This window comes from Ambystoma mexicanum, chromosome 5p, assembly GCF_040938575.1.
Source record: "Ambystoma mexicanum isolate Mex_15411 chromosome 5p, UKY_AmexF1_1, whole genome shotgun sequence".
Taxonomy (NCBI): Eukaryota; Metazoa; Chordata; class Amphibia; order Caudata; family Ambystomatidae; genus Ambystoma; species Ambystoma mexicanum.
Genome location: NC_090930.1, coordinates 433,079,420 through 433,100,952, shown reverse-complemented (window position 1 = coordinate 433,100,952; position 21,533 = coordinate 433,079,420). Strand labels below are relative to the sequence as shown.

At 47.0% G+C, this 21,533-nt stretch overlaps 1 protein-coding gene across 1 annotated transcript in view; it reads right to left on the bottom strand.

Moving 5' to 3' along the window:
* Window positions 1–21,533, bottom strand: part of GPC4 (glypican 4) — a 227,157-nt gene that overhangs the window by 65,568 nt on the left and 140,056 nt on the right. Inside the window, exon 3 of the mRNA XM_069612832.1 lies at window positions 9,329–9,720. Within this exon, the coding sequence (XP_069468933.1) occupies window positions 9,329–9,720 (392 nt within the window). The remainder of the gene's footprint in view (window positions 1–9,328; window positions 9,721–21,533) is intronic.

The window sequence follows — 21,533 nt, the reverse complement described above, 5'->3', positions numbered from 1 at the left end:
CCTCCTCACCAGACGAGTTCTTATATTTTAGGCCCTACTGCTTCAACCGTGCTTTAATATGGACCCAGAAAGTGGGGGTTTATCTTGATTAATATTAAAAAGCTTGATTTTCAATGTCTTTTCCTCATTGTAACATTCCTGTGACTGTAAACTAGGGCCTAGATGCCTCAGGACTTTGAGCACTGCTATAAATGTAAGAAATTAAATACATAAATATATCCTCAACGCAAACATTCACTTCAGCCCCCACCCATAACAAATGAAGAGTGGGGACTGGATCATGGCGTACAAAAGTTAGCCTGGACTGTAACCCGTCCTGCACAATTCTCGAAATCTATGGAAACACGCCTACACTTCGATTTCAGAGATCAAAGTTATGTGGATACAATTGCAGGACACCTTGCACAAACATGTTCAGCTTCTTCTCAATTTTATTTTGATGTTCTGTAAATTATGGGCACATGAGTTTTAGGAAGAATTCACAAGAGAGAACTAATTGCGATTAGATTTAGGCAAAGCTCTTCCACACCAATACCTTATTTTTCGTATTGCTTTCATCAAAGTTCAAAAGAAACCTCAAAAAACCGAACACCTGTTGCAAAAGAAGCTATGACGTACTGGGGACTTTATACAAAAATTAAACCACACTCAAATGTCACACATCTCTTTGCATTGGTCTTACGGACAACAAAGAGTACATTGGCAAACTATGGTAATCCGTGGTTCTCCATGCTCGGCCAAGGATGGTCCATGGTATTTGCCCAAGTGTTCCTCAGCGAGGTGGCGGAATCTCCCTGCTTGACCATCGACACACTGGACAGACGTGCTTCATGTGCCTATTGTGTGTGGATAGCAAAACGAGGAGAAAGCATGGGTCTCCAGCATGAGGGCAGCCTGCACTTGGCAAGTTTGAATCCCACAGCAGCGTCGACTAAGACTTTTCTGCTCTCGAGGTTAATAAATCAAGTACTAATCGAAATGGGTTATAACCACACTTGCGATTGCACAGCTTAGAGGCTGGAGGAGTTTAACATGAAGCGCTATATAGGGGAACGCTATTATTTTGAGCTTCCCTGCAAGTTTGTGTTTGACTGGGATTACTAGCATAGGCCTTCTTGGTTCCTTTAACGACTGTTTGCTACACCTTGACGTCTCCGATCTTGAAAAGTATAAAAACATAACACAGAAGAGGCAGCAAAGTGCTTGAGATGCAGAGTGACCCACACTACCTATCCTTGCGGTGTCCGTCATTGCATCTCAGCAGCACAGAAGAATGGCGTACCTCTTGGTAATGTTCTTTCTGATGATTAATCATTCAGGTCACCTATTCCTCATCTCTGATGCAGATCTCTGTTTGGAACCCTTAAAGCCACTGGGGGCATCATGTCAGTTCTGCTCAACAGGGAAGTCAGGGGGAGTATATATGGAATCATTCCCCCACCCCACGCCCCATGACCTCAGTTGCACCTTTTTGCCTAGCCCTGAGGAACCAAGGGAGTCGCATGAACAGCAAAAGGTGAACAATCTCTCCAACAGTAAAGGTAAGGTGGGAGGGCAAGGAGAAAACTCTGGGAGGAGGGGACTAATCCACGCTTAAGACCTTTAGCAATAGATAAGTAGTTTATTCTTCTGATGGACTCCTTCACACAGATTGCTGATCTAGTAGGACAGCACCCTGGAAGAGGGAGCATAATGAGAAACCTCCACCGAGTCCAGAAAACCCTAGGGCATTGCCCACCCAAAATGGATGCCCTGATCTAACAGAACCCGGGCAGTAGTGCTGGTCAATTATGTGCAAAGAATCCCACGTAGTTGCCTGACAGAGCTCCAAAACCAGGGACAGTTCCGCAGAGCAGGAGTGGGCGCCAGACCAGTTGAATGAGCTTTGAGACCTTTAGACACAACCTTCCAGGGTTCGAAATTTACTGGGACCAGAAAGCTATTTAGCTCCTTGAGGAGTCTCCTATAGGCCGAAGATCTTGTCAAGACCCTCATCGAAAAGCTCCCCTCGTGGAAGTTTGAAGTGTGCCTGTTCAAAGCATCGCCAATTACATTCTCCATGCTGGCTAGATGGGCAGCCTAGAGGGATCGGGTGCAACTCATAGAAGGCCAACTCATCGGGTTCATTTTCCTGCATTTTTCACTGCATTTTTGTATGGGATGCATGCTCCCCATAGCCTTCTTCTACACCCCTGCCACTTCCCCCCAACCCCAAAAATAAAAAAAGAAATGCCCTAATCCTGCAACGCCATTAAAAATGCAGTTAAAAAATGCAGAAAAACGGCTTTGACAAGTCGGGCTCTACGAGTTTGGAAGGTACCACCTAGAGACACGTCATTCGCCAGAGTCCATAATCGCTATTGCATCGCTTACCTGCACAGAGTGACCCACATCATAGCCACCAAGTTTCCCAGTTCCATGCGGAATCTTTGAGCCAGCCCGGTTTTTCTTTTTCCGAGAAGAGCATGCTGGTACTTGTAAGCCCACCCATGCAACGGGAACAATGAAACTACAAGTTCCAGCATGCAATTGGAAGCAAAAAACAGGACTGTCGAGGTGTTATGCATAGAACTGGGAAACTTGTCAGCAAGGCCCCATCACCTTGAATGTTTAGGTAATGTATGGCCCTGTGATGTCTGCCAAGATCACAACACTTACCTCATACAAAGGGAAGGAATTCCATCAGTCTAATATCCCCCAGTTCATGCACCTCGACAGAGCCTCACATCCCCCTCACCATCAGATCGCCAAGGCGCGTGCCCGAGCCTCACGTCACCCCTCACCATCAGATCACCGAGGTGCATGCCCAAGCCTCACGCCCCCCCTCACCATCAGATAGCCGAGGTGCGTGCCCAAGCCTCACACCCCCCTCACCATCAGATAGCCGAGGTGCGTGCCCAAGCCTCACACCCCCCTCACCATCAGATAGCCGAGGTGCGTGCCCAAGCATCACATCCCCCATCACAATAAGAGCGCCTAAGCGCTTGCCCGAGCCTCACGTTACCCCTCACCATCAGATCACTGAGGTGCATGCCAAGCCTCACACCCCCGCCTCACCATCAGATAGCCAAGGTGCGTGCCCGAGCATCGCAGCCCCCTCACCATCAGAGTGCCTAGGCACGTGCCCGAGCATCACATCCCCCTCACCACCAGAGCGTCTAGGTGCGTGCCCGAGCATCACACCCCCTCACCATAAGAGCACCTAGGCGCGTGCCTGAGCCGCACACCCCCTCATCATCAGAGCGCCTAGATGCGTGCCCGAGCATCACACCCCCCTCACCATAAGAGCGCCTAGGCGCGTGCCTGAGCCGCACACCCCCTCACCATCAGAGCGCCTAGGAGCGTGCCCGAGCATCACACCCCCCTCACCATCAGAGCGCCTAGGTGTGTGCCCGAGCATCACATCCCCCTCACCATAAGAGGGCATAGGTCAGCTGAGATCAAGGTTGCTGTATAGGCACCCCCCCCTTAGAACATTTTATCACCGGGCCCACCAGAGGAGGTTCTGTGATACACGGTTTGGCACCTGCAATACGTCTGTGAGACACGCTTTGGCACCTGTAATATATGTTTGTCATGTTGCCCTGATACAGCCGCCTCCTTGTCAGAAAAGATTACTTTTATATTAATTATTTTACTTTCTTGCTTTTCACCCACAACGCACCATAAAATGAATAACCACAATCAATAGCTCATATTTTTGGTCCAAATTGACGGAATGCATTAGTATGGGCTAAGTACTTCTAGTAAGGGTAGTGAAGTGAAGTTCTTAGATCGCAGTGCAAGGACTACAATCGTGGCGCAGCCTTGCAGAGCAACTGAAAGACGTAGAAACCCACTTGTATTCCACAGGTAAGTGAAAAAGGTGCTTCTTTAAGTTGGACCCTCCTAGGGATGTGCAAGCACAGGTTGGCACCTACCATTAAATAAAGCAAAGCCCTGACCTGAGACTGTTTTACCACGAATATAAATATCAGCGTTACTATATAATAAAACAAAAATGTCCCCCCTTCTCCATTTCTCCCGCTCCCCCATGTCCCCTTTTCTATCACCCTTTGCTCCCTGAAGAGAGAGAGAGAGAGAGAGAGAGAGAGAGAGTGTGTGTCTGTGTGTGTCTGTGTGTGTCTGTGTGTGTCAAGTTTATAAATTAAAGAAATACACACATTTAATGGACAGCAATCATTTCCAGTCCTGCAGTTCCAGTAAAAACGGCTAGATTAAGCAATTAAAACTCCCACCAGACTTTTGGTCCCCATCCTGCTTATGACATCAAGAGCGCTGAACGGAAACCAGCCCTATCCGAGGCTTCAACGTTAGCAGCGCGGAACTGGCGTAAGGGCAAATGTCAGGAGCGGGTGGACGTTCCAGTCAGCGACACCAGCAGGCCTAAATGCAAGAGGAAGGCAGATAAATGTAGCCTGTAATTCGTGTATTTATTCCAACAGCTTTCAGGCGCTGCAGATCTAGTGGGCTTCCATAATCACAGGAACTTGGGCACTCAATTTCCTCCCAAGATATCCGTTAGTTTCCTGGTCAAATCCAGCGAGACATAAGAAATGCAATTATGCTGATGCCACAGTCTGAGGTTACAGGAGCAGGTTTAGGCTGCCAGCCAGATGAGGGCTAGCCTGTGCAGTCTGTGAGCTGTTTTTGTGGCATACAGACAAGGAATAGAGCAGGACGCCTTTGGAAAGGAAGAGCGTCTAAAAGATGTCCAGGAACGTTCCCAATTGTATCCAGCCATTAAAGCTAGAGTACTCCTTAAAGATCTTTCAAGCGTTTCTAGAAAGTAACTTTGCTTATAGCGCAAACATTTTCCAAAGCAGCACAGCTGTGGCGATTACGGTCATAGATATGGAATACGTCGGAGGACCCAATCCCCTCGAAAGTAACTGCTTATAGCGCAAAAACAAAAGACAGATTTTGCCCAAACAAGCCCAGAAACATGAACGCAACCTCCAAAATTCCAAAAAAGTACAAGGTCTTCCCGAAATAAACAAGAACAAAATCTTAAATTAATATTTCAAGAAAGTAATTCCAAAAAGGGAGAAATCAAGCAACACCCAATTCAAAATATAATTCTATTTAGGTGAGGAAGGTGCAAGGATGGTGAACTTTTTTTGCACTTATATTTGTGTTGTGTTAAAAAAGGTACACCACTTTTGGGGGTAATGTTTAGAACCACACAGATGCTTTCTGGTCCAAACCCCACACAAAGCCTGCCCTCTCTGGCCTAGTCACTTACACTTTCAAAGGGATTCTCCCTGCAAGCAATTTTCCAAACATTTACAGATTTTAAAAAACGTAGAAAGTTTCTGGACAGTATCCCCTATATTCATGCGAAGGAGGGGCTTCCCCTTACACAGACTCTGCGGTGTAGTCGGCCTACTCACCCTATCCCTTTGGATTGGAGGTTTAAAGTTCCAATTAAGGAGTTCCTCAGCATCATTAAAGAAGAACTTCTCAACTAAAGATTCCTCAGAAACATTTAGAAAGAAATCACACAAGCCTACCGAGAACCCTTGCATCCTACATCTGTTATTCAACGTCTACTGTTAGCCGGGTCCAGCCCAGTGTACAGTGTAACTGGGAGACGTAGACCCCTCTCCAGGAGTCAGACAGGTCATAACCAAGCCTACCATTGCTAAACTGGGTTTGCAGGGCAAAAAATCCACAAATTAAGACCTGCAAAAATGGTCTCGATCCTACCACATTACGATTTTGGGGTACTCCTTTTACATAAAGAGAGCCATTAACATTACCAAGCAGACTATCCCAGAAAAAGTGAATGCATGTACTTTGTTAACACCGTTTAAAGACATGCATGGGCCAAAGCTGGTAGAATGCAGTGTCTAGATTTGATTTAGTAGAATATTGAATTTTCCTGGGCAGCTTCCTTTCTCAGGCGAGCATCTCACTGAAGCCCAGTGTCTAGGTTCAGTTTTCAGTTTTTATAAAATGGCTCAGTAAATAAAGAAAAAGGTACAACAGTATGGCTGTGGCATCACTCTCGGGCCTCTTCGTTGTGAGGTGTTAGCGGTACCAATACAATATTGGCATATGAATGCGTGGGACAAGGGGATCATGAGCAAGCCTGAAATGGTGCAGGTTCTCGGCCAGCCGTTGAGCAAGACTTTGCTTTAATAACAGATCAAGAACCAGACTCATCCCGTCCTGCGAACTGTGCTCTAATGCCAGAGCACCCATCAGACCTGCCCCTGGTCATTTCATCCAACAGGGTTTAAGGTTCACAGAGCAGCAGGTCCACTGGGATTGCCGGTCTTTTAAAGGTCCTGGTAGAGCTGGAGGAACTGATGCATCAAGTCATGTACAGGTTGCAATCCTATCTGCTCAGTCAAGAACAGGCTCCAATAAACGGTGGCTTCCCTGTAGCTTACCTTCCTATTAAGATGTCGCACGATATCGGTGGGTTCTATGGGCCTCATATTGTGCCGACAAGTTCCTCACGATGAGGCACTCTGTTCTATAGTCATTTCGGGCGGATGTCCGCTAGAGAGCAATTGCGTGGATGCCGTTTAGAACTTTACTGCTCACGGCATGAGTCTATCAAGTGACCAACAGCTTGAAGGGAATGTCAAGGGAGCTGCGAGAAGTAGGAGGACACGTCACAAGTCTTTCGGAAACGCAATGCCTTTACAAATTATAAATCACCGGACAATAACATGAGCAGTGCTATGTATACTTCTTAGCCAGTGAATGAGAAACCATTGTGTCCATTGCAGAGCTCATATGGTCAAAGCCAGCCAGATAGCGCAGCGAGTAGAGCTCTCCCTTCCACATCCATGCAGAGCCTGCCATCGCAGGTTCGAATATCGGCAGGGCTAATCTCAGCCTTTCATCCTTCAGAGGTCGATAAATGAGCACCATACGCTGTGGGCAAATAATAAGCATTGCTCAGATGCCTGAGACTTCGTAGTGCTACATAAATGCAAAATTATTACTGTATGTCTGGCTCCTTGCAAAGCCGTCTCAGCCTTTCATCCTTGGCTTATTTGCAGTTCTAGCAATCCAACCAATGTAGGCTGACAAGTGAATAACCCGTTATTTTCGCATTTATTTAGAATATTATAATAATAGGCTGCTGGGTATTTAAACAAAACGCTGTTCATGCATTTTAAAATGGCTGTGCTAATAAAGCACTGCAAAATCACAAGTGTCACTTGATGGATTGTTCTGCACAGAAAAGAACATATCTATTGTGACTTGTTTAATTGCCGACGCAAATCTTGTCCTCGCGCCCTGGAGCGTGGGGGTCATTTAAGGGGTCAAAGAAAGTATCATTTATTTCTTAACGTCTTTTAAATTATGTTGAGTTCTACATGTGCAGAATGGTGTTCCATCGATTAATCTTAGAATGCCAAGCTGAAAATGCGAGACTGGAACATGTTTTTTGTGAATCAGAACTGGCAATACATCTGATTTTATTTAAAGAGGACGGCAATGAAGTTGCTTGGACTTTAGATGTTCTCGGACGATGAAAGTGGTACTGGAGTGAGCCAATGGAAATCTCTAGTTACACAATTGTTATGCAAGTCTCTGAATGCATCTTGAAGACTGAACCAGTAATACCGCTGACCTGCCCGTCAAACGTCTGAGGATGTGTATGCTTGAAGAGCTTGTTCATAATGAGAATAAAGAACATTGTCACATCCCATGCGGCGAGGATTAACTTGTCGCCTTCAGCAAGAATGGTTTCAAGTTCAACTAATTAGTAATTGTCAGATTAGTTCAGCATTACTGGTGGACACAAGGCTATCATTTCTGTGCACACATTACATATTTTGCACTGTAAAAATCCTTAGACTTTTGATGTGTCTCAAGAGGCAATTTTTGTTGGGGCCTACACATGTACATTGTTGTATAAGACTATTGATATCAAATCCACGCTCTCTCAAGTGTAAAGAATGGATTCGACCCTACTCGTTGGTCAGAGCTAGAGACCCGCACAGAAAAGGAAATTGTGGTACCACTAAAATACAAAGAGGCTGCGCACCAAGGGACACCAAATATGTGTCTGCTCCTCCACTGGGCTCAATTTTCAAGGTTGTGCTTTGAAATAATCGTGACAGGCTTGAACATGCAGCAGTAGGTCAGGGAAAGAACCAAGAAAACTGCTAACATCCAACTGCGTTAATACTAAAAAAAACAAAAAAATAAAATAACAAGCAGAAGAAAAACGTCACTCGGGGTAGGGAGGCTACACCCACACATCGATCACTAATTCTATAGCCATCTGGTGCAAGGATCCAAGTCGCTCAGAATGCCAGCCAAGTGAAAACATGGAACCTTACCATAGAGATTGCGCTTGGGTGGTAGCAGTGCACGGTATAAACCAGCATAACAGAAAATTACATAGAAAAAGACATCATTCCACGCCTTTTCTCATCCACCTACACGAGGGGGCAAGTGGCATGCCTATGTTATCACTTAATCACTCCATATTGCGTAATATCCCATCCACAAGAGACTTGCTTTGGTTCATAACACATGGCAAATAGAATTAGAATTAGCGACCCCATGTCAATGATTTCCTCAACAGCGCGGTTTGTTTGGTCTAGTCGATGACTTGATTCTCTCGGCATCTTGCTTATTGGGTCACTACTTGCACCGAATGGTGATGTTCTGCCAGAGTTGTGTGTTCACCCTCACCACACCCCACACACACAAACCCGCCCACACCCCTTACAGGACGGGTCCATTTTAATCCTTCACTTCTAAGGAGCCTTGGCTCTGCTCGGTTGCCCCTTTGGTAAACTCCGGTCTTATGTTGCTTCACTTTCCTCAATGGGTGAGCAAAAGAACGTGCAGTTTTTTTTTTAATGCTGGATTCTATAATTTAAATCTCTTGTGAGCCAATCTGTGGTGCACAAGTTTGGCTTCAGGAAGTGTGCCCTTTAAGAGAACACACCTGTGTGGTTGGTCCACACAATGGCAGCAGCCCGGTCCTGGGCCCTAGCATCTGCTCAGCTCTTGCTAATTGCCAGAGCTTAGTGTACTGTACATGTCTCCAGACTCTTGTGGTGAAGGTCCATCTGAATCTATTTAAAAAAAAAAAAAGCTGGAGATCTGCTGCAGTGCAATTAGTGATGGGCTTGATATTTGAGTGAACAAAAGCTCCCCAAACAAGTCGCGGTGGCAGGACCATTCCTCTCACACTATCGGACAAATTCAGTCGAGTTCCCGGTTGGACATCACCAATAGAGGAGAAAGTAGTCGTTGCCACGAGGAAACAAATTATACAATAGTTGTTCAATACAACAATGTTACAAATAGACATTTTCCATTGCTATAATCAAGATTGACTTACCACAGACACTTTGCCGACCACATCCCTTGCCGCTGCAAGCCCCTGTGCAAAGGTGCGCGCCGCCACAAACGATCGCGTCACTTGGAGCTTCAATTTGCGCGGCACATCTCCGAAGGGTTTCAACTGGTCCGTGTACTTGCTGACGCACTCCAGATATTCCTCGGTGAAATTGAACTGCGGATTCACGAGCTGAAACATGCGCTCCAGGAGGCGCGCCCAGAAGTCGTTCAGCATGTCCTCCAGGTTGACGTTTCCACCCACATAGTATCGCTTCAGTTCCACAAAAAGGTCCTTAAATAGCTCAGAGTTCTGTGTGTATAAACGGCCATAGGTCCGTACAAACATATCGTTCAAAGATTTCTCCGCGTTTTCAAGAAGTTCTTTGAAGAATTCTGGAGGGAAACAAAAGAATAATACAATTACGTCGCTAACAGTCGTGCCACTTCCTGTGAGGCGTTGCCTACAGTCAAGATGTAGAGTTAATAATGCATCTCGTTATAGATAACTAGAATTCTGTACAAAAGTTAGTTACCAAAGTGTTTCCGATGCAATTATACAAAATGTGACTAATAGGAAGAATAGGAAGTACACATAGAACAATGCTACTAAATTCCAAAGTGCAATAAGTAGGGGCAATGCATTGCTATACATCAGATCTGCCCCATAGGTGTAGTGTGCCATTGTCACTCACTGCTAAAAGCACGTAAAGCCTTCCCATTCATTTAGCCAAAACTACTGCAGCACGGGGGAAACTGCAAGCAATCAGGCAGGCAGCACACTGACATGTAAGTGATGCCCTCAACGTTCACAGCAAAACGATCAATTAGGTGCCATCTAAGATGCAAACACATTTGTCCCGGGAGGATAGCTCATGGGCAACATGTTCGCCTTGGAAGCAAGACGACACGGAGCACCACAGTTTCGATCCCCGGGTCCGCGCTTAGAAACCTCTGGGTATTAAGCGCGGTATAAATAACATTTCATACATGGCATTTGGACACGCTTGGGAGAGGAAGAGGACTCGCCTGAAAGGGGGGTGTGTGTGAGTGCACACACACACACAAACATCCACACACCCTAAATGCTTCCCTTTACCAAACACAGACCCATATTTTGTATCATCTCCCATGTTTACTGTGCCTGCTTTTCTATAAAAAACATAGAATTATATACTTCAGTAGCTATCAACTATGGGCGTATACGCAACTGAGGGGTACCGAGTGACATCTGGTAGAAAATGACAGAGAATCTTGACTGACTGGTCTATGATGTCACTCAGAATGCTGGGGTGGCTGAAAGCATCCATTAGCACCCTGACAAGGAGAAAGCCAATCAGATGGCTAGGAATGTGGGCTTGAACCGCAGGTGCAAGCATGTGTTCCATGCTGCATCCTGTTGAATGAAGGGAAATCCCTACTTTTTTCAGCACGCCGGGTTACCGCTTTGGTAGCTCGGAGTGCTAATGGCCTTAAGCCCTCGTTCCAGCTGCTGGAATGGGGGTAACGGTCCGGAGCCCTCTGTAATGGCCCTTGCTTCGCTCATGCCTTTAACTTGGGCTGCTGGGCCGTTACCCCCTAACCCTGTTCCACGGGCACCCTGCCGTTCCAGCCCGTGGAACGGGGGCTTAATGCCACAATCCACAATCTATGCTATGTTTGGCCCCCGTGAATCCCTTTTCCATTCCTGCCTGGTCCCCCGTGGGTCAGCATTCAGAGGGGTGGAGAGAGGAGGCACGAAGCAACCATTTATTAATTTTAAATGCCTCCTACCTTCACACCACCCAACAACACAGAAATAAAGCAATAAGCCTGCCAGAGAAGATATCTCATCACCACAGCAGTTGATCATGAATTCCATAATAATCTGCAATGCTGTTACAGCAGGAGGAGGATACAGCATTCAAGAAGGAGAGTTGCTAATAGCATTCTGGGAACCCAACTCCCAGCAAACGCATGCTCAGCCTGCAAGGATGTGCATCAAGCTCACACTCAGTAAATAGGGCATAGGGCAGAAGGAAATAAGTACACTTTTGTTCTCGACTGTTCAAAAAGCCACTCCCCCCAACAAAGCATCGCTTGTAATTGAACACAAGCAATCTTCGGTGTGATTGCTTCAAGAAGAACATGTTTCAACTTTTCTGTTTACCAAGCAGCTTGCCTGTAAAAACAAGAGCACACATCGCCTGCATCACCTTAATAAATAGACCAACTTCTTGCTCTTCACACTGAGACTGAGACGCATGCGCTCATATTAGCGGGTGGAACCTTGCCATTAGGCATTCAGGTCTGGTCCTGCCTATTGCATGCCCCGTGCAAACAAAGCCGGCCCCATTCGCATATCACACAGTGAACAATGTATATTATACATTTTTCATAACTCTTTATTTCGTTTAAAACAACAAGTAATTGGTAAGCAATCACTACACAGTCGATGTGAAAATGGGTCACCTGAGCCGTCTTTCCATGTTGCATGCAATGTTACAATAAGGACCCAGAGAAAACACTTATTCCCCTCCCCCCTCCGCACCCCGTATAAAACCCTCAAGCCTCCAGTACGAAATATCCAAGATTTCTCAGCTCTGTTTGAATTATACCGCATTACTAGTGATTGAAATGGCAAACATTTGGAGGGGGATCCCATGAGGGCCAGTGTGAGGGCGGAGTTTGGAGGAAGGGGCGGAGTTCCAAGGAGGCAGAGTTCAGATAAAGTGGAGCTGCCAGTTGAACTCCGATCAAAGGAAATTTTCAAAATAATAGTTTTAAAATGGCACAATTTCTTCAATTGCTTGAAAAGTACACAAACCATATTAAGTGTACCCTACTATGGTTTGTGTATTTTTCAAGCCATCACACCATGTCCCATCCGTTTCATAATGTATTTTGACATCACAAACTACAAACGCCAGAATTAATTTAGGAAAGGTAACTATCACCAAGCCCGTGAAGCTGGGGGCTTGGTGATCATTGTGTTTTCCAAATGGATTCTGCTTTGTGTGCACAGTGCGCTTTCTGCTCAGTCACAGTGTCTTTGACCCTCGCGAACCTGGGGGCTCGCCTCAGTGATCTAAGCTGCTCTGTGCGAGCGTACTGTGCACACAGACTGTGTGCACAGCGCACTCGCGCAAAGCAGATTAGGTCACAGAGGCGAGTTCCCAGGTTCGCTGAGGGTCTGCCTTGGCTCCTGCTGTGACATAGGTCTTCAGGCGGAGCGCTCATGGTGCCAATGTGCTGTGTGTGGCTCTGCCCCCCCACTCCATACCATAGCGCGGCAAGCGCTTTGGTTTTTCATTTTATTTTTTATTTTTAAACAACATGGAGTGCTTGTGATGGACTATTTGGGGCCGAGGCTGGCCAGACCCCGAGATCCAAGATGGTGTGCCTCCAGGGGATCTTGCATTGGACCCACCGGTCCAACTACCCGCCACCAAACTGAAACAGCCCCGAAACCACCCCCCCCCAAGGTTTCTCCTGTACACAGCTCAGGATGTTGCCTGGGTTCTTGGGGCCAACGGACTGGATTAAACAGGATTTCTTAATAGGGATGAGTGGAGTTTCGAGCTTCATGTCCTCTTCATGGGGCTTCTAGCCATGCCCCCACAAAGTGAACAATGCTGGTGTATCAGAGCCTTGATCAGAAGCCCCAACCGTTTAGAACAGCACCAGCCTTCGGCTGGTCTTGTTTTAGCATTGGTGTTTAAAGGAAGTAATGGGAGGGGAGGTGGTAATGGTAATAGGTTTTGGGATTGCCTTTGCATGCAGTTCTGTAAAAAATTGAGCCATGAGACAGAATAATACCACCCCCAATATTTTTTGAAGGTATAAAGGCAGCCAAACTACCTTGAAAGGTAAATTATAATGCCCTACACCCCCCCCCCTTCTCTTGTGGTCCCTTATCCTTCACACGGATCAACTGGTTTCCAAAAGCAAACCCTTAAATCCTTTTTTTTTTTTTTTAAGTCACTGCAATATGCAAGTATCCTTCACTATTCACAGTGCCCCGTTATGAGGGACTTAGTGGTCCTGCTCGGGGAGAATGTTCCGTGGTCATGCTTTGGTTGCTCCAGTCTGAAGATCCTATGGATGGATTCCAGCAACTTAATTTAGTTCCTACAATCTAGAATATTGAGATCTGACTTTGTCAACTCACAAAGGGCCCAAACATACATTGTTATTTTTTCCTTTAGAGTTACCTTTCCAGCGGCTGGCACATAAAACACAAATATTCAATTGCAAGGATCGCGCATTTGCTAATGCACAAGCAGCGCAAGTCTGCAAGGCCAAGACCATTGATCGCGGTGCGGTAAGCTTTTAAGCGGCAATTCAACACTTCGTAGCAACAGGCCTGTTTTCAAGACCTCCAAATACGTCAGCGAGGGCAACCGAGGTATTGGGAGATTAACCCATTTCCCTCAATGAGGTCAAGTGAAGAAGCAGGGATCACAACCTGCGCCTCCTGGAGCAAAGACAAAACTTGGTCACTGATATACATGCACTCTCTTAAGAGTTCTGCATTTAATCTGCCACCAATAAATGGGGAAAAGGTATATAAGAGAGCAATACAAACACTGGATGTGAGAAAACACTTTCCTAGTTTATCCCGAGGACGTAACACTTAAGACCAACGTTCTGTACATTTTAAAAGTTATGTCACTGCTGATAGAGCAGAAGTTGGAAAGTCAACATAATTCAAGTTACTATGAAATATCATTTCCCTTTCATTGAACTTGAGACTGTGGGTCTGATCAGGAGCCGGCCTGGTGGTTATAAATGAACCAGCGGGGAAGCTAGTACCTGTAACGAGCCTATTCCGGCTGGCGATTTTATTTTCTCCCCAGTCCAAGATGGCCCCCACGCTTGCACTCCCAGAACAATTTGATAATGACAAAATGCTTCTGGGGTAGCAGGTCACCACCTCCCCTACCAGCCATTCCCACCCCCCCTCTCTGTCTCACAACTATGCACGGTTGCATTTTAAAGTTACTTTTTCAATTGTATTTTCCCATGGGGCGCCTTGCGTTAACTTTTTTGTTATAACACATAAGAAACCTTCCAAATTCCCACATACCCCTCTATGCACAAGGATAAAAAAATTAAAATTGAGGACCGCTCAGATTGGCATCCCACACATGTTCGTTAAACCCACCCCTCAAAACACGTAACATGTTGGTAACGTTGGATGCTTTAATGCAGAGCACCAGATGCATGCCATTCTGGACTGTGCTATGCCAAGTGATATATTTAATAAGTAATCTTGAATATTACAAGCCTTTGATTTGTGATCAAATTTAAAGTCTAATGCAGTTACATGAAAAAACCCGGCCTGGTTGCGATTTAAACTGAGGTCAGATGTATATAGCGAGCCAGAGTGCAGTTTCTACCCATTAAAGCACTCCAGTACAAACAAAGGCGGCCTAACACGGAGCATGTTCCGGAAAACCGAGCCACATTCCTCGAGTTCCTTATTAGCAGACTTAGGAGGTTTGTTGGTTGACTTAGCTGTGCAGAGCAGTCTCTCCAGCAGCACAAAAGGACTGATGTAGGGCATAAAAAGATTGATTTCCCAACTCCCAACGCGCTCTCTGTCGAACATCAGCAGGAGCCTCCACTCGGGTTCCCATGACTGGCACTTCCTGCCTGGGGCGATTATTCCGGTGACTTGCCTGTACATTAACCCAGTCGGTTACATTCATTTCGATTCCACTTAATTGCTTTCAAGGCCCGCTTCCTTGCTGTTTCTTTTCACTATCTTAAGTGGGGGCCTCAGAGGCTGCATATTTAATCAACGCTTAATAGGCCTCCAAGTGACGTTCAGTTGGAACCTATCCGTGTACTGCAGCGACACCAAGCTGGAGGCAGGGCAGGCTTTGAGGCACGCACAACAACGGCCGTGCCAGGTATTTCACGATTAAGGCGGCCCGGTTCCTCAATGGCTCCCTTCCACATGCAGGTGCAGGGCAGTCACCGCCAAGTACGGACTCATGTCCTCAAACTTGACACACATGCTATTTTAAGGACACTGGACCATGTATGGTTGACCCAATGGTCGTCCACGCAGGACCACGGTTGGCCGATACTTACCATGGTTCTCCCCAGGACTGACGACCAAACAGAGCGACCACACTAGTGTCAGTAGCCAAAAAGAGGACCAAGAGTTCTTTATCAACAAGGTATACACTGCATCAGTTAATGGCTAATACTAACCAGCTGAGGTGACCCTGTGCCTGGAACATGTAGCGCCTTAATCATTCAGTCAAGAGAGATTTCAACATTCAAGATAGTAAGAGAGATTCCCAGGAAAAGAGTGAACAATGCCAAAAAAGAGAACGTGTACTGGATGCAACCATTCGTTGGGCAGAACACGAACATTCTTTTGTATAGATGTCAGCCATTGATGGTAATACTTCATCTAATGTATAGGGCAACTCGGTGCTTAGAATGCAACCGTTCACTGTAAGCGGTCCCCATGGGGCCACGGGTTGAAGGTAGGACTAGCTTGCCATGTTGCACCAGAGCCGTAGCAGGAGAGGGCAGATGGAAGAACTCTTAAGAGTAAAGAGAGTGGCTGTCTGTTGTCTTCCAGTTGTCCACTGCTCTTTTTCTCTCTCCAACCTCAGGAGACATCTCCTCAAGGGGAACGCTGTTGCAGGTGGACTCCAACTGTGTGGTCACGTGGAAGGGAGGAGAGCTGTAGCACATGATCAAAATTAGGCATTAGCAGCCTAGGCGAGGGGCAATGTGGGCATTAGGGGCTTGGAATCACGACTTCAAGTCAGTGCTGTTAAGGAGCAATACTGAAACCTAATATATGGATTTCATCTGCAGAGAGTTGGGTGGCACATCGAAGAAAGGAGAAGAAGCATGGCGAAAAACAAACACCGTCAGGTTGATAGGGAAAATGACACTGAGTTGAGAACAGGACACTTGCAGAACAGCACCTTTGCATGGAGGCAGAAGGTCGAGGCGAGAGTGGGTGTCAATGGAGAAGATACCCAGAAGGGACTGGAGCAAGTGCAGAGGAGCATTAGGAGGTGGACTAGGAATTAAATGGCACAGGAAAAGAATGTGTGCAGCAAAAGGAGAAGAGACAGAACGTTGGGGATAACAGCCTCAGGGAAGGTGAGATTCTGGCCATTACCACAGATTAGTGCCTGGAAATCCACCTTCCAGATTGGCTGGGATGCCCACAGCATGGTCAGAAAGCTGCTAAAATTTCAATATTAGCCCCAAAAAATGCACATCCTATATTAATTCTACAAAGTGTCCCACTTGTAGGAGAATAAAGGCAACACAGGACCCATCAGCAAATAACCAAACATGTTTTTTGCCATCTTCTGCAAGGAATTCCAGGCTGCCATCTGCATCTTCTGTTGCCACGGGGGACAACATTTGCATGGATAGAATGACAATTGCAAATGCTTCTGTGTGGCTCACTCTATTTATTAACAATTATTCCTATATCCCCACTGTACTTGGCTATTCTCAAGGAACAATAAGGACTCACCTCAAACACTGACCGTGTGGAAGTGAGAGGCAGGCCAAAATGGGGGAGGCCATGGGAGAGAACGCAGTCAGGGCCACAGTTTTGGACCAGGGAATCAACAGACGCGGTGGGGTGCATTGTGTACGCAGACGGACTGGGTCACCCTCTGGCAAGAACAGGCAGGCTACACTGAAAAGTGGGAACACAATGAAGGCACCAAAGTCTTTGTAGAAACCAGAAACACATCTATTACAGAAAGAGGAGTAAACTCATTGCCAGCAGGAAAAATGAGACACTGAACTAGCTAGGTACACCCACTGACATGGAACCCGGTGCCTGAGGAGTACCCTTGGATGCAAATGTGGGGGAACGGACACCAGGGGAGAAAGGGAAGGGTTGGAGAAGTGGGGCTGGTAGAGATAGTGTGGGGGGGGGGGAATGAGAGAGAGAACAGTGCAGAGACTCACACAAGGGGGAAAAACACAGGGGGTCAACCACACAGGGGGATAGGCACAGACACAAGGGGGATAGACAAGCAGAGAGGGACAGGGGGGCAGAGGCTGAGAAGCCAGGAGAGAGAAGCATGTGAAGAAGAGACAGAGCCTAGGAGACCCACTGGTGTAACAATATAGCAGGGCTGAGGAGGAAGTGAACCAGTGGATAAGTATAAGGCCAGACGGGGGAGGGGAGGGTACCGACCAGAAAGGTTTCTGCAGCCTCTGCCCCCAATGCACGTCAGCACACCACGTCGCCAGCAGCCAAGAAAAAAAAGGGAAAACCCAGCCCTCTCTCCACAGGCTTATATAAGACTGCAGGGCCACAACATGTAGTTGCCAGGGGAGGTGAGGTGCAGGGCGGGCACACATCAGGTAGCCCACCCGCATCCCTTCCCTCAATAGGGGAAACTCAAAGCCAGCCCCCCAACCCAGAAATACAACATTTAGTTGCCAGAGGAGATGGGGTACAGGCAACTTGTCTGTCTCTTTGGTTGTTAGGGACAAGTTACAGTTGGAGGTTAATTGTAGGCAAGTTAGCTTGGTGACGCAGGATAATTACAGGGTGGGCTTGTCAGAGGACCCCCCCCCATCACCCCCATGATGGACACAAGTGGACTGACGGGGTGAAAAGCAGGCCAACGTCACTGGGTAGTTGAGGAGGGTCTCAGCTCAAACAGGCTGCTGAACAGGTTTTAAAACAGGGGAGTTGGCAGGCTTTTGGGAGGAATGTGACCCCTTTGTTACTGGCCATGAGTGGTTGCCTGGGAGTGGACAGGAGAAACTGGTGGAGTCCTTTCCCAGGGCTGGAAGAATTCCATAAACCCCCTAAAGACACAATGTAAACAGCGCAGATGTTGGCAGGGAAGAAGTATGTTTTGCTCGCTTTTAAGGGGAGCTTGAGCCGCAAAGCGGGAAACATGAAAGTCAGACAGTGCAGGGCAGTTGGGGTCAAAGAAGAGGTTACTTGTTGGACCTAACAAGTGGAACTGGTTTGCAGGGTTCAGAGAGGCTTCATGTCAAGGGGAGATTAATTATAGGGTGGGGCAAGTCGGACGAAGTTTGAAAGGGGTTCCGGGCTGCAGTTGAGCAACAGACAGAACTGGTTCTTTGTTGACGTATCATGGCTTGGGCTACATCCCCCCACCCAAAAGGTGAGGGGGACACAGATGAAAATGCATTTGGGAAAAATAAAAGTCACCCAATACTTTGGAAAATGAAGTTGGGAAATTAAAGTCATGTACTACATTGCAAATAAAAGGGTACATAGAAATTGCCATTTCCACAGATGGACACCAAAGGAGAAAGGGAAGGGTTGGAGAGGGGGGCTGGTAGAGATGGTGAGGGGGTGGGGGAGGGGAAAGAGGTGGGGAGGAGAGAGAGAAGGAGAAAGAGAGAGAAAGAGAAAGAGAAAGAGAAAGAGAGAGAGAAAGAGAGAGAGAAAGAGAGAGAGAAAGAGAGAGAAAGAGAGAGAGAAAGAGAGAAAGAAAGAAAGAGGGAGAGAAGGAGAGAAGGAGAGAAGGAGAGAAAGAGAGAGAGAGAGAGGGAGGCACAGGAGGTTGACATAGACACAGGGAGAAGCAGAGACAGGGGCAGAGAGACCAACAAAGAGGCACAGGAAGAGGGAGAGACGGGCCAGACAGGCCAGGAGCCCTGGTGGAAAAGTACAGCAGGTTGCGGGGAAAAGTGTGGGGAAGGATGGAGAGGGAAGACAAGGGTACATGCTGAAGGGGCCTCCCTCGTCAGCACTCCACTGCCAAAAATCAAAGAAAGAGTGAGTCCCCAGTTCTTTCTTCACAAGCTTATATAAGGCTGTTGCTCCGCCCACTGCAGGGCCAGCCCTCCACCCAGGCTAGTGTTGCTTTGCTTGTTGGCAGGACACATTTTGTTGCTCCACCACCTCCAGCAGTGTTTGTTTGGCTGTTGCCAGGACATATTGTGCCGCTCCACCTGCCCTCCAGGGTTAGCCACCTCCCCACCCAGGCAAGTATTTTTTGCGCTGTTGCCAGGACAAGTAGTGCAGGGCAGTTGAAGCCAACAGGGAGGTTAATTGCAGGACTGGAAAATGGAGGAGGTTCCCAGAAAGGGTGCAAGAGGTCAGGAGCTAGATTGGCGACTTGCAGCGGGCAGGATCATTACAAGGTGTAAAGATTCAACCCTAGCCAGCATATTATACTGGAGCAGGTTTCTGGCTCAAGGGGTGATGAACAGGTTTTCCGACAAGGAGCATTGGCCAGGCCTTTGGGAGGAATGTGACCAGTGGCAGTGTCTAGTGTTCCAGAAACAAACTATAGGGATTATTATGGTACAAAATATAGTTATCAGGTAATGTTGGGAACATGCAAGCACTTGACAGAAATAAACAGTGAGCATACACAGCGCAGAAACTGTAGTCTGGGGCAAATATACAGTCATATGCAGTGCAAGATAGAAGATACATTTGGGAAACATGACAGTCACACCCAGGCATTTCCACAACTGCCTTAAAAATTATATTTGTGGTGTCAGAATGTATAAACTATACCAAATATCACTTTCAAAGCAACACATTTGAATAGAAGGAATTTCATATCTGATTTTAATTAATTAGCATCATTCTCTTTATATGGTGTATGATGCATGCAAATCTAGGCCATAACTCTGGTGATGTCTAACTGCATGTTTCTTAAACACACTTCTTATTTCTCGTGCATTATATCTTCCATTGTATGTTAGCCTCTGAACCCATCTGACCCTTATTGATACTATCCCTTCAGTCCAAAGCCATTTCAATCCCTGTCGTAAGCCATCTGATCTCATCTGTCTAGTTCTCAGACCAACAGTAACTTCATCTGTGCTGGATAAAATGATGTAACTACTGCCCCCTTTTGGTCAATTTGGATTTATCTTTTCTTAGTTAATTTAAATTGTCTCATTGGAACAGCTTTGACTTGCAGCACAGGATATTTGTTGCCATATCCTACCTTTAACAAAGGCCAAAACCCGCCTAACCTAGCGCCGGGTTGTGCAGGTGGGGGGCAGCCAGTGTGGATGGGTCAGGTGGATTCTGGTTGTAACCAGCCACCTAGCGGAGGGTCTGGGGCGGTTTCGCGGGCTGTGGACACTGTAGGGTGTGGGGCGCTACAGCGCTAATCTGGGGCTTAAATAGAGCCCCTGGCAGACGAGCAGAGTACAGTTCTCTGCCTTGTCCCTTCCGGATTGTCGCCACCATGCCTGCACCGACTGCTTGGGGACCCCGGACTGCCATGGAGTTCTTTTCCTGCTGGACTTCGCCTGCTGCCTAGACAACCCTGACGCCGTCACTGCCCTGCTGTCCCTGGATGAGGAGAAAACCTTTTTTGGAGTCAGGAGCTGGGATCTCCTTGTGCATGTGGGTGCGGTGAGGTAAGGTGGGGGTTGGTTCTGGCAGCAGGTCAAGCCCAGAGCAGTGATGGGAGTTGGGTGTGGACAGGCTCAGGTAGCAGTGGGGGCCTTTTTCTTTGAGGTAGATGTCACGCTAGTGTGGTTATTTTGAAGTGTTTAAATCCCCCAGGGTGAGTTTTAGTTGCAGCTTTGTTTGATGATTTATCAGGTGGGAGGGTCAAGGAATTATTGTGAAAAGTGTCAGAGGTTTGCCTTTCGGTTGGTGGCATATTAGGAAAAGCAGTTCAGAGTGCAGAAGAAGATTTTTACGTACCAGTTAGTGACTGGAAGGAGGGTGAGGGATTCCGGGTTGTTTGTGTTGGGGGGAATTCCTCACTGCGCCTGCTTTGATTAAGTTGTTTCCAGTGCCCGGGGTACTCAGTATTTGGGTTGTTGAATGAAAGGTCACACATGGCAGGGCTGATTTGTATCCAGTCCTGAGTCATCACAGAGGGTGAAATAGAGAGGTTGCCTTGTCAACAGGGAGCAGCCTGGGAAACATGTTCACTGGCAGGTTGAGAAGCGTTTTTCCTTCGCATTACTTGTCGGCACGATTAAATGTGGGAGGATGGATACATCGAACTGTATTTGGTCAGGGAGAGTGTGGTCGCATTATCAAGATCAGGAAGAACACTTTTTAGAATTGCGTTTGCGTCAGATTGTGTGGGCTACTAAGCAGGGGAAGGGTTAGAGTAGAGAAAGATCCTGCTGTTCGTGAGTGGGGGAATGGACCCAACTACCTTGGCAGCCATCATTGCCCTACTCCAGGGCAAGGAGTTGGGGCAGTGTTAGGATCTCTCCCTGGGGCAGTAGAACAGAACAAACAGGGT